The 14,411-nt window shown below is 36.0% G+C and overlaps 1 protein-coding gene across 2 annotated transcripts in view; it reads right to left on the bottom strand.

Annotated features, from left to right (window-relative positions):
* The window catches only part of itgbl1 (integrin, beta-like 1), a 110,190-nt gene that overhangs the window by 74,189 nt on the left and 21,590 nt on the right, over positions 1-14,411 (bottom strand). For both annotated transcript variants that reach the window (XM_088604691.1, XM_088604683.1), the window contains exons 3-4: positions 2,938-3,084; positions 762-884 (exon numbers count right to left, since the gene is read on the bottom strand). In XM_088604691.1, the coding sequence (XP_088460817.1) occupies positions 762-884; positions 2,938-3,084 (270 nt within the window). The remainder of the gene's footprint in view (positions 1-761; positions 885-2,937; positions 3,085-14,411) is intronic.

The raw sequence follows: 14,411 nt of genomic DNA, 5'->3' as shown, positions 1-14,411 counted from the left end.
TCAGCATGATGTTTTACCTATAGTATTGTTTACTATTTTTTTCCAAAGAGTGCTTAATTATTTGGAGAAACATTAATTACTTTCTCATTTTCCTTTTTACATGATATGTATCTAGTCTACTGGTTTTGTAAATGTACTTTTTTAAACCCCTTTAAACCTCTAGTTTTGAAATCCTTCTTTCAATATCCTACAATCCTAATTTTAAACCAAGTTTAATTAATTTAATTATAACTGAAAATAGATTCACAAAACTATATATATATATCCAAACAATTTGGATTGTTAATTTAAATTTGAATTGCAAGAGATTAAATTAAACTGTGAAATGCTGACAAATCCTCATAATATTTTTACTTAATTGGAAAGGAAAAAGCTTGCTACCAGATTGTCTCTATCTAAAAACTAAAGGGCAAAATTGAAATTTAAATACTCTGAATGTCTGCTGTATATATTTAGTAAATTCTACTGTATTGAAATAGCTAATACATTCAAAATATAGACTTCAGTTCGGTTAGAGAATCTTTCTTCAGGATACAACTGTATGAAATCAAAGCATAGCCTCTATTTCGGTTAAACTAATCCCATTTCCACATGAAGAGGATATTCTGTCAGTTTTCAAGGGCAGGATTTTTTTTTTGGGGGGGGGGTTTGTGGGGGAGGAGGGAAGTGGGAGAATTTCCACAAAAGTTAGTTTTTTAAAAAAAAACAGTTCTTTTTTTCAAAAGAGCAATCCCTATTTTTTAAGTAAGTAAAGGGCATACCTCCACACACCTCTCCAGTTTCCTCGTCCAGGCACTCTCTGTCATCGCACTCACAGAATTTACCATAAATCAGACCCTTGCCATCCGGGTTGTTACACATGCAGCTGCCGCAGTGACAGGAGCCTGTGGAGCAGAGACATCAACTTCTATGTAGACCAATTTAATTTAATCATTTCGCGCCTAGGTTCAGGGGAGCCAGCACTCTTCCCCAGATCCCCTGCTGTCGCCATTGCTTGTGGCTGCTCAGCCAAGACACTAATTTCACATCCCTGGCTCTTCGGTACAGTACAGTATGTGTGCTCTGAGATATTTCACATCTGCAAAACAGATGAGTCCTACTATTTTCTCGCTACTTTGTGGGCAGCACATCCAACAACTCAACAATGTGACCTGCGCAAAAGGCTAGGGCATTAAATCACAGCAAATTTCAAGGCTATCTGTACGTGGAATTTGAAACAGATAATATCCTGGGTAGCACCATGTTTTTGTGTTACATTTTTTTCCTTTCAAAGAAGCAGGACAACTATGATAAGGAAGCTTTGTAAAAATGTACCATGGGATTACTGCTCTATTAAACATATGGTACTACTGAGATAAAAGAATACAGTAAAATGTCTTCTTACAGTAAAAAGGCAGAGTATAATTTCATGATAAAAATACATTGCTCTGAGTTAAATCACAAGCCTATACTGTAGGTGATCCTTGAATAATCACAATCCAAGTTTATTTTCTAATTTCTTAAATCTGGTTAGATTTATGGTTAAAAGCACCTTCCACACAGCCACATCTGTTGAGAACTGGAAATGTAGTTCAGGTGTTGGTTCTTGCAATGTAGACTTTTGAAATGTGTGTTTTTTAATTTCCTAAGTAATCTTTGAATAACACAATAAATATTATTTGCACATTATATCTTTCTCATACAGGTGTCTACACTGATTTTCAGAAATGAAATCTACAGTCCTTTGGAACATAGTTTTGCAATATTGTGTCTGGTTTATTATTAATATTACAAATAATATTAATATTTTACAATATTATTAATATTACAAAACCAGCAAGGAATATTACTAAATAATGTTAAGTGTAAGTTAATTACAATAAGTGTGTTGATTGAAGTGCTAATAAAAGTTTCATTAAATAGTCATATAATGAAAAGTTTTGTTGATGCATACATACAGGGACAGAATACTGTATGGCTCCATGCACTTTTCAAACTGTAGCATTTGGCATTGAACGCACTGGCATTTTAACCGATACAGCTAAAATGTATTGGGTATTCCTGACTCTTAACCTATTTAACCCTGAAACCATGCTCATTGAGTGCACCATTCAACACTAAATTTCCAGTAACAGAATACTAAATAAATAAAAAATAAAATTGTACCACTGTTGATACATTTTGTTTGGTTTGGCAAGGTTGCTATGTCTTTTCAAACTAACATTTTGATGCCCTAAGTTATATTTTCTGCTTAAATGAGTGGAAGGTTGCATTAATTCTTTGAAGAAAATCTTAACCCTAAACCTTTCCTACCCAAACCCATAGCTAGGGTTAGGGTTAGAATTATTAGAAAACATACAGGATGTTTGCTGGGATGGCTGTGTTTTAGGACAGAAATGAAATTTAGGAAAAGTGATATATCAATGTTATCCTCACATTTTATTCTTGCATATACTGTATGGCTCTACACACTGCATTGCCCTAAATGGGAATGTTGTGTAAATTGCCTGAAAAGCAAAAGTTTGAAAGAAAGTGGTTAAGTTAAAAATAGGAGAAGACTATTTCACCCATCTACTGGGGTAAGATGTACCACTGTACCATTAGTTTACTGATCCAAGGATGTCATCCAGATGTTTCTTGAAAGAAATCAAGAAACTATGAATTGGCTTTCTCCTCCCCTCTAATAGCAGGTGTGTGGTGAGCACACTGGCGGACTATGGCTGCCGTCGCATCATCCAGGTGGGGTTGCACATTGGTGGTGGTGGAGGGGAGTCCCCATTACCTGTAAAGCGCTTTGAGTGGAGTATCCAGAAAAACACTATATACTGTACTGTAAGTGTAAGGCATTATTATTATTATTATTAAGTCAGGGTATCAACTTAAACAACTTTCTTTTCCCACAAAATGCATTTTGTAAAGTGGAGAATTATCGAATGAATCCTGGAAAACTTCCCCTACCTGCATTAGAGCAAACCACTCCTTGAGGATTCTTACATAACTCTTTACTTTTCCTTTTTGAAATGTTACAGTCTTCTTGGTACTGGCAGGCCTCCCCAAACCAGTTGTCATCACACACACACTTTCCACAGTCACAGGTGCCATGACCTGAAAGACAAAGCCAACAAAAATAAAAGCTATTGCAATTAAACTCTAAATGGGTACTTCAGTAAAACCTCCTGACTTCCAGTCTGAAATTGAAGTTCAGTTAGGACTCTCCGTGGTTTAATAACAAATAAATACACAGCTGATTTGCTTCCATGATGTATTAGGTAATGATAACACACACCATGATGCATTTTGTATGTGAAACACAAACAAAAGGTTTCGCAAAATCTTTTGGAAAACATAATATCATTCTTTTCACATCAAAAGAAAAGAATGTCAAAGAACTCATGGATATTTTTGGATGAATATTTAAGTCTAAAAATACTTAAAATAACTTTGCATTTAATATTCTACAAGAATACCTTGCATTAATAGAACAAAATTAATCAAACTTTCAAGGGCCTCAGAAGAGGGCAAAAACTACTGCTAAATTCCTATGCTACACACTTCCAAAATATAAGCACTAAAATCATTGGTTTTATTTATTTCTTAATCATATTGAGTCTGCAGCTCACAGACTATCAACATAGCTAAACAAAAAGACATTTGACAGTTTGCAGCAGAAAACATTAACCTGTTAAAATGCATTTCTCTGGTCTGTTATCTAAAAATGGCTTCAAAAGGTTAAAAGGTTTTATGCTAGGAATTAATTTTTGAGCAGTAATAAATCGTAATTAACAAGCTAGTTTAATTTCTGAGTGGTTATACAGTATTAAGGAAGGATCTAATATATCTTCTGACCACAGATATTGTCAGACCTATGAATATCTTTCTAAAAAAATGTAAGATCAATTACATCCATATTGTTTACACAAAATAGAGAAGAATGTTAACACAGTCAAATTACTGTATCATACAGTATCAAATAATTTCTCTATGAAGTCCTGTAAAGTCCAAGAATATAGAATTGCCTGGTAGCCTTAAATGAACTCCACTGTGGGATAGGCTATAGTATAACAAGGAAATACAGCAGAAAATCCCTGGTCCTTCAGATTCAACTGAGATACTGTCAGTGTGTTGGAAAAAAGGTTGCATTTACCTGGGTTTAATCTGACATTCACAGAAAATACCCCACTTTCCCTGCACATCCTCCACATTCAGAAAAGTTACCTTTAGGTCTAAGTCTGTAATGGACTAAAATATATGATTTCTCCAAATCACAGTAATTTATACTAGTAGAAGTATCCACAGTATTTGTTTTTTTAAATAACTGTAGGTTGTAACACGTTGGGACAATTCAGATTAAGAATATACCTAGTTTTACACTATTCTTTTTAAACAATTTAAATTCTCATAGTTTTTATACCTTCATTTCCTGTGACCTTATCCTTGTCACACCAGGTTCATTGTATCATCCAAGAATAACTCAATATGCAGACCAGAACCTGTTTCTTAGTGTGATGATTGGAAATATTGAGTCTAATAAGCTTAAATGCTTTTAATGCCATACAACACTTGACTGAGAGTCTAGTCCAACTCAATCAGGAAGGCTGAAGCAATCTTGCAGGAGCCTCCAATTATCCAATGATAAAAAGGTTATTTAACATGACAGTGATGAAGAAGGACAAAGTGAAATTATTCTTTTCTACTGAGGAACAGAACAAAAACAGTGTATCTTGCTAGTACATAATGTAATGTGCTGGTTTTGTAAGAGAAGTTAGTAGATTGTTCAGGTGCTGATTGTCAGTGAAAAAGAGGCCAACTCTCAACATTTTACTTCATGTACAGTAAGCAGAGAAGAGAATGAACAGGAAATATACTGTAGATCAAACACCTGTGATGAATTACAGGCAGGAAAAACGTGACCTTTTGAGTTGAATGAAGCTAGAGCTGTACTTGCATTTCAAACCTAAATGTGTTAATTGAAGTGCTAATAAACGTTTGCACACACAGTATAGGGTGAATTGAGCTTAAAGTTGCAATTATTCACCTGGCAAAGGCATGCTATGTTAATGCAGGCTGTCCACACTGTACATGGCTCTGATTATATGAAATTCCTAATCAATATTTATGACAGATGAGATTCCATCACATGCAGAGATGTGCTTAAAATTTAAATTTGGATGTGAAATGGAACGCCATTGGAAATGTATCTAAAAATGAAGACAGCTATGACCAAGGATGCAGAGCGAGTAATAACATCCATAAGGCTTATTTCTGGTAATACACTGGCACTATTATGCCAGGGGGCATTCTTTTCCAGTCACAAAACAAATGACCCAGTAACATCCAATAAACATGTCTGTAAGTCAGTCTTTTAAAAAAATATTAATCTGTCCAAGAACAGCACACTTATTAGAATTGTGCCCTCTGGAGGACAACAGACATCTGCTTGTTTTTTTTTAAATGGCCATACAGAGAGTTCCGGAATATTCCAGCAGGACTTGTCTTGTAATAAGAGAGGGCCTGAGGGTGATAAATGGAACTGGTGACAAGTGCTTTTGGGCACTACTGAACTAGCTTCTACAGCCCTAAGGCGACAGTCTTGCTGTTAAGTGGAAAGTATTAGTTTCTTGATTATATTTTCTCCCTTAGTATTTGCATTCTGTGAGGGCCAGGCTGCCCTTTTTCTAAACTTCAATGTATTTTATTTTAACTGGAGCTGATATAAAAGGTTGAACTTGTAGGAACAACTCACCAGGCAGACGAATGGAGAATAAAAAAAAAAGCTTATATAATAACAACTATTTTATTTTTTTCTCCTGAAGGATTTAGATATCTTTGGAAAACTGACATGATATTATTGACGCCCTAACTGCAATTACTTGGTTGTTAAGACACTGACTGCAAGAGAAAAAATTACATTTCTGAAAAATGAGTGCAGGGTGATTGTGCCTTTCTGAAACAAACTACATTTACAATTACATGCTTTTAACCATTCAAAAGGGGGAAAAATAGAAATCTTCTGCACTGGAATAATGTTTATCTCTGCATTTTAAAAATGTCTCTATTGGAAATTCTGGATTAAGCAATAGGTTTATGTAATTTTTAAAAAATCCCTTTTAATGTTGTGGTGCTCTTTCATATACATCTAACATGATTGCATGTGATGGAAGTACCATGTCTTTCATTGAACTGGGTAAATCCAGTTCTGACAGGATGGAGGATTAAACAGAGCTACTCTACTCAAGGTCCTGTTCTGAGGTCACGTTCCATCAGTTTTAATTAGTGTTTTTTTCCCACTTTTGTTTTAAACTAAATGTGTCCACAAAGACAAAGACTTGAAACTTGGAAATTCCAAAAACCCGATTCCATATTATATTCCCTTTTAATCAAATTCTAAAAGTATGCTTGTTGACTCCGGTATCAAGTTAAAGACTTAGATGCTTAAAATGTTTAGGGAGAAATGGAATACTGGTGTGTATGTTTTCTTTAAAGTACCGAGACCAGCCATATACTATATGTTTATATTCCAAATATAATATCGTTTATGGCCTTCACACGCATTACAGTATGCTCCTATTCTTTTTATGCTTAGCTACTAAGATTTCCCCTCAGTGGTAAAATTCCATATAAATATTCAATACTAAAATGGGCACAGTAAAGACATTTAAATCTTTCTACGACCAACCAACGCACCACGAGTGCCCCTGTCGGTCAACCAATCACGTACCGCGGTATTTTGTGTCAACGCGCGTCACGATGCGCGAGGCCGTAGCCAATAACCTCCGGTACATGTCTGTGCCACGCACTTTGAATGGCTGCATCTGTATCTTCTGCTGCACCTCTAACCACCTGTGTTCCTTACATGCTTGTTTTGTAGTTTGCTATTTGTTACGAAGCGTTTTTCAGGACCCTGTGCAGACAGTAGAATCTGGAAGGGAGTGAAACAGACACGGGGAGGAGACGACGAGGAACTGGGCAGGTTGACGAACAGGGGGGCATGACGACGGTGCACTGGTGCTCGGGGGGGCATGGTCCAGGTGATCAAGTCTGAGGGAGTCCAGGGGGAAAAGCGGAGCAAAGGCCAATAGTCCAAAAACCAGGAAATCCAGAAAAGACGACAACACAACAAAAGTTAAAAACCGGAGTGGGATCCGGTGAAGGGTCAGGGAGATAAAAAAGGGGTAACGGGGCCAGGCACTCCAAGTCCTGGACTCGACTGGGTCAGGACGTCAATAGGAGGCCTATGCCCTCAAGCCACGGGCGTAGGGCGACTTGGTGGTAGGCGGACCTCCGGACGTCCGTCTTCCACCCCAGAGCCCAGAATAGAGTGAGCATCTGGCTTTTATGGTGGGCTGGATAGGAGGCAGGTGCACAAAATCAACTAAAATGTGAAAGAGCCGGGGCGCCCTTATGGGGGAGGGATTAGCTGCACCAGGTGGATGCTGCACATTGGTGGTGGTGGAGGGGAGTCCCCATTACCTGTAAAGCGCTTTGAGTGGAGTGTCCAGAAAAGCGCTATATACTGTAAGTGTAAGCAATTATTATTATTATTATTATTATTATTATTAGTATTAATTATTACAATCGTGACAGTATCCTTATAACTGTTTTATTTTACAACTACTATAAAGAACTTTGAGACACTACTTTTAAAGGCACTGCGTAAAATAAAGCCTATGATTATTATCATCATCACAGGACACAAATATAAACACTCCACCGGGGCCAATTTCCCAGAAGCCAATAGACTTACCAGTATGTCTTTGGTCTGTGAGATGAAAACAGAGCACACCCATGCAAACAGGGGGAGAACTCCACACAGAAAACACTCCATGTCTGGAATTGAACCCAGGGCCCCAGCACAGCAAGGCAGCAATCCTATCATGCTGCCCTATGTTTACAGTACTGTCTTATTTAATTGTCATGTTAATGCATACGAAGGAAAGCTCTCCATCTGTGATATTTTCTTGGATCTTGAGTGGCACTAGTAGTCCAGATGCTAGAAGGTGGCACTTTGAAAATGTAACACCAGGTACACTTTTCCTGAGATGTACTACTTTACTACTGTAAAGAGCACTGTACAGTATATGTGAGAAGCTTTGTTAAGAGGATAGAAACAAATGGAAAAAAACCTTGCTAAGACATATTAAATTAAAATAAAACATCATACAGAGAAGACAAACAAACAAACAAAAATAGTTGCTTCTTGAATTTTAGGCTCTATATTAATCCCAGCAAATCCCATTAGAATCACTTAGCATGAGTTGGACTAATGCTCTGTCATATACGGTATATGCTTGATTTTAAAAAAAGAGAACATTTAGCGGTGGATTTAAGCTCTAAAAATATACCTTACTATCAAAGTGTTAGAGAATGTTATGTTCCATAGGAGTGGTGTGTGCTGTGCAATGCGTTGGAAGTGGCCCAGTACATGGCAGCCTCATAGGAGTGGCTGACAGATGAACAACAGGACTTCAGGCTGCACTAGCCCATAGGGATGGACTGAAGCACTGTCAGTGTTCTCTAACACTCTGGAAGGCCAGTACTAATTCAAAAATCCAGAACACAAATGCACATCCTCAAAGTGGAATATTCACTGGCTGATTTTTGATTAATTCTTGCTTTGGGTTTTGTAGTAACAATAAGGGTGCAATTAAGTGTTTGTTGAGGTTTTAAATACACAATTAAGTATCAGCACTGGGTAATGTATTCCTGTGTGTTTAATATTGAATCTGCTGTAGCAAGCATGAGGATTCCTCATTAATGTTTGTTTTGGAATATTAAAAAAAAAAATTTAATGGATTAGGACTTAAAAGGACATGCCTATTCAATACATATGCAGCCTTATGGCCTTTTACTTTTTGTAATAGAGCACTGACCTTAAGTCAGTTTTTCCTAGATACGGTATTTCATACATTGCATTGCTTTTCCCCAACATTTTAGTATCGAACACCTTTGGTGTTTCAAGAAACATAATTGAAATGATTTGCTATGACCTTTCCTTTAGTAAATAAAGGTTACTTTTTATTTATTTATAAGTATTCATTTTTCAGGAGATACTGTATTTTCCCCAAAAAATCTTGCTATCCATGTGTTTTTAAAATATTTTCATCTTTCTCAAGGGAGCATGTGTCTGGCTCCAAACATTAACCATACAACACATACAGTACCACTTACAGGTTACAGGAGTAACATTCTTTTGATGTAACTGCATTGTCTCAGTTACATCATCATTTGCCAGCTCTCCAAACATTTTTTTTTCTCGATTGAGTCTCAAATCATAAGATGCACTGCATGCAGATGTTAGCAAATTAAAATAAATTTAGGTCCTTGCATTTTGTCAACTCTTAACACAACCTCCTCAGTCATTCTCCACTCTCATTCATCACATTAATTCCATGCCCAAATCAAAAGGCCATCCATCACTCTCTAATGATACCTTGGTCTACTTTTGTGTTTATTACGGGAATGCCTTAGCGTGTCACCTTAGGATTTGAAACTCTATACTCTATTTTTTCAATCTGGCACCACAAAAAATAATGCTAATAGAGACTCTCAATTCTGTCTAACTGCTATCTTTTTATGTTACTGGAAGAACACCTTCAACAAAATTTATTTCATGGAAGGTAGAGTATAATGATGTATTTGTGTCCTTCTTGTTGTAGGAGGGATTTGCCACATTTTTAAAGTATCGTTCTATTCTTTTTGACAGAGCATAGTTGTTAATGTGTTATTTATTTATATTCTTGATATTATCATATTTGGAAACCCTTTATTTATTTTTTTACTTTTTCAACAATATGACTTTTAATTGTCATATACTGTTAATGCATGTAAATTCTTATTGGCTTTTAGCTGGTTGTGTTATACTATCATTTCCTTTGTACAGGTTTCTTGATAGATCAAAACTAAGTTTGTTGTTTAATAATCAGCATGCCTTAAGTACTTTATGTGTTTTCTTCATTCAGTGTATTTTCTGAAATCTTAATTGCGTTGTCTTGTCAAGAGGACGCAGTGACACTAAACCATTTCTTAATATTTATCCAAAATTTTTGTTTCACTGCCTATAGTGCATGCCAATCATGTCTAAAAATGCATTAGTGACAAACCATTGTATTTACTTGCAAAACACTGGCTGTTAATGAACATTTTCCACCAGGTTAATCTAATTACAATTTATTTGAATGTACTAGGACTACAAAACTGCTAAGGATTATTGATGCCGATGGTAATGTAAATTGATATCATACTTTATCTGTAATAGAACAGATTCAGAAAAGCCACAGTCTTCAGGTAATAAGACTTTGATTGTCTCATAAACAAAAAGTGACATTTGTTTATCACAAAGTGGATTAAAGATCTTGTGTTAATTATATTGATGCTGTAAGACATACCATTGCACAGGAAGTAAGAAACAGAATGTGTTTAAATAGATTTAAATTGAAGTAGATGTAAATACATTTGGAGAATTAAAGTCAGCTTCTTTGAGTGGTTAGACAGAGATGGAACATCTCTGTTTGAGTATGCCCCAGGTGTATTTGTAATAGTATTAATTGTATAACTACTGAGGAGGATCACCATTTAGAGTAAATCAATTCATAGGCCCCCAAGAATCCCAGCAGCATTGCAATTTTAAATAATATGAGTACATACATCCAATCCCTTGACATGTGAAGGTGATTTTCAAGACTGACAGAAGCACATTTGTTTAGCAGCTCTCCTCCATTTTCTAACACAACAATGCACATTCCAATGCTGGCCAGAAATCTAAGCAATACAGTTTTTTACATAAGTTGTAACATGATGGCTGCAGTTAATTTCTATACAAAAAGGAGAAAGGAAGTACTTTTCACTCTTTTATTACGTTTTTGCTAAACATATTTTAATGCACATTTGGTTTTGTTTTAGATTGGAACCATAAAACCGCAAAGAAAATATGTAAGTGTAAACTTCTGTCAGCCCAACATTTTAAAACGCTGCTTGAATTTCCATGGTATTTTCAATCAAAGCACTGCTTGTATTGACAATTGACATACAGTACATTCTGTACATTGAATACTGTACTGACTATGTCACGACCGTAAACCCTCCTCTTAAGGGTTCTCTGGCTCTTTCACTATGGTGTTAATTATGTGCACCTGCCTCCTATCCAGCCCCTCTTTATTTATGCCACACGCTCTTACTATTCTTCCTAGCGGATCCTTGAGTGACCCGACGACATAGGCTTTACCACGGCATCCTGACCATCTGGGTCCAGGGCTTGGAGTGCCTAGCCTCGTTAACCCACTGTTATTTCCTGTCCCTGCACCGGATCCCGTTCTGGTTTTTAAACCATGTCTTTGTTTTGGATGGATCAACCGGCTCTGGACTTTTGGACTTGGATTACCCCCTGGACTCCCTGGTCCCTGGACTCTCCCTGACCACGCCCCCCCGAGCACCAGTGCACAGTTTACTCCTTTTCAAGAAAATGACTACTTGTTAAACATCAACAGCATAGTTGTATGGTAAGTTAATGATGTCTAAGAGTGGAGCTTTTGACACTAAAATTGAACATTTAATCTAAGACTGCGGATGTTAGCTCTGCTTTATGTATTGTAACACAGCAAAGCTGACTATTAAGACAGCGACAGAAGCTACACTAACCCAGAACTGAGTCCTGCACTCAGGTCATAAAATAAAATTCTATTAAACAACTGACGTGGAGTATCCTACTGTATATTTAAGATTGTCTCAGCAGTTTGCACCGTATTTCACTTGCCTTAATTTTCATTTAAAAAATCACTTTTTTTTGTTTTTACTACAGTATATATTTACCACAAGTGTGAGAATTGTAACTATTTTAACAAAACCTGCGCTCTTAGCTCTTAATACAAATACTGTACATTCAAAAAGACATATACTGGTAGTGGGGTAGGAAAAAAATCTTCCATTTTACAGTATGATCTATTTTTCCATTTGCAATAATCATTTAGACCTAAAACAATAAAAACCATGAAGCACTGAGGGGGTAACTGGTTTCAGTCTCACCTGAATATAATTCCATAATAATTTTTTGTTTTTTATCCTATCCAGAACTGAAGTGTTTTCATCTCACCAAAACTTATATACAGATATAAAACTTCACCAACTGTTTTGTTAGTAAGGTGCACAGATCACTTTATCAAACTCATCCCAAATGGGAACATAATCTATTTTAATGTTATGGCAACCTTTGGTACTTGGAAGACTTCTGTAAAATCTCACTGTACAGTGATGTCATTTTTATAAGCAGAGACCAGCATGAATTCTGATACATATGTATACTTATTTAAATGTTTTGGTGGTATCAATGACATCATCTATTTATAGAGCAAAAAGTATGAAGGAATAATTCAATGAGAGTTAAAGTCTCATTAATCAAGTTACTTAGCCAAGTCCGTTAATCTGGTACTGTAGGACTAACAAAACAAAATAAGGTAGATACAATCAATGGTTTCACAGGCTCTATTCAGTACTAATATTGGAGTACCTTTTTCGGGTACAAAAAATAAGCTTAGCAGTATAGCTTAACAGTTAAATCCTTAAATACAATACATACACACAGTACAATATGAATGTTTGAAAACACCATGTACATGTGCAGTAAGTCTTGAGGATTGAAGAATATTATTCATTTTTCTTTACTTGTATTGCTAGAATCGCTTACAGCATATCCTGGGATACCTAAACATATATACAGTACTGTATCAGTCTCCACTTTCAGAATTTAACACAATGATAAACATGTTGCCTAAGTATGATGGCAGTCCAATGTATCCTTCTTTTACTAGAAAGGCTTACAATTGGAAAGAGAGTGTGTGTTGTCTGATACATCATATTAGAATACACATTTGAAACACTGCTTGAAGGTTGAAAAAAGTGCTCATTTATAAGTACAGTATCCTCAGCTGACACGTGAGACAATACACACAGCTGTCTGGCTTTCATGGTGAAAGCATGAAAATCTAATGTCAGGTCAGTGACATCAATGCCTGCTGTATACTATATTTAAAGAAGATTATTATTTGTTCAGAGATACAAAGATACAAATGAATCAATGGATAATAAAACTCACAGCATTCTTTGCACATGGTGTTTCCAAACCTTTGAACAGTATATTCTCCTTACAAATGTAGTTCTTCATGTCCACTTTGTATGCCAGATCCTAATGAAGCATCCAGTGACAAGGATCTTGATAGATTAATTAGATACTTTTGATTCTGTTGGCAGAAGAGCACAGAGCTCCACTGTCCACAAATGATGTGCTTATGTGCTTCTCAGGCTATAATTTACATCACCATAGGGACGGCTGTACCTCCTTTAAACTACTTTGATGTAAAAAGCAGCAAATTTAAGCAAGGCCCATGAATCACACAATACAGCTGCAGAAAGTATTAATAGATGAACTGATGAGTTACTCAGCAATGAGTCACTTAGGTTGTTATTTTCTGTTTTTTGGTTAACCTAATGAGGTTTCTTTTTCATGCCTGCAGTATGTTAATACTGTACATGTGTTTCTTCACTTTCAGTGTTTGGGTTTTATCGCTATATGAGTCTTGTAAGCATGACCAAGTGATGTTAAGTCACCTAATATTCTGCTATTACTGAAAAGAGCTGAAGAGCTTGTGCCACGTGGCTGTAACAGGAGTAGCTTTACTCCTTGTGCACCACCTGTGAGACAAATATTAAAATTTCTCTCTGCTATCTCGGTGTAAAACCAATACAAATACAGTAAATCAATAAAAAAAATTAAAACTGGTGATATGGATTAGTGGCTAAAGGATTTTAAAGCTGTAGGGTTGGTTTAAAAAAAAGCTCAATTAAGTTGCTACCACCTGACTGGTACCCAATTAAATGGCTTTCTCCATGTATCATCATCTTCAGGGATGAGTTCCTGAAGGTTGTGAAGGGAAAGTAATCATGCTTGAGTTGACATTTTTAATGTATTTTATGTATGTTTAGATATGGACTTATTGTACAGAATACTCAATTACTAAATGACTATAATTTAGCATTATGTGTATAATATTAGTCATATTCAAGCCTTCAAAGGCTTCACAGCCAAAACGTTGTGTTTTCTCTCTTCTCTTTTCAGGATGGAATAAACATATTACTTGTTCCTTTGCAGACTACGCATGCTGACCCACCTGAACCAATATTATTCATAAATATCAACCTAGAGTAAGTTACCTGTATGGTCTTCTTCATTGCATTCATATTCTTTCTTCTATGACAGCATAATTAATGCTACAAAATGTAGCACCATCTATCAGATTCCAGATAGTACTGCAATTTAAAATTTTCAAACTGATCTAAGCCACAGTATTTTGTTAAACAGGTACAGGGAGATGATCAAAGTCAATTATTGAACAATAGAAATACTTTAAAAATGGCAGCAAGGTAATTTAGGTAAATTGCAATTA

Source organism: Lepisosteus platostomus, chromosome 2 (genome assembly GCF_059453375.1).
Source record: "Lepisosteus platostomus isolate fLepPlt1 chromosome 2, fLepPlt1.hap1, whole genome shotgun sequence".
Classification (NCBI taxonomy): domain Eukaryota; kingdom Metazoa; phylum Chordata; class Actinopteri; order Semionotiformes; family Lepisosteidae; genus Lepisosteus; species Lepisosteus platostomus.
Note: the sequence above shows the minus strand (reverse complement) of the source record. Positions and strands in the feature narration are given on the sequence as shown.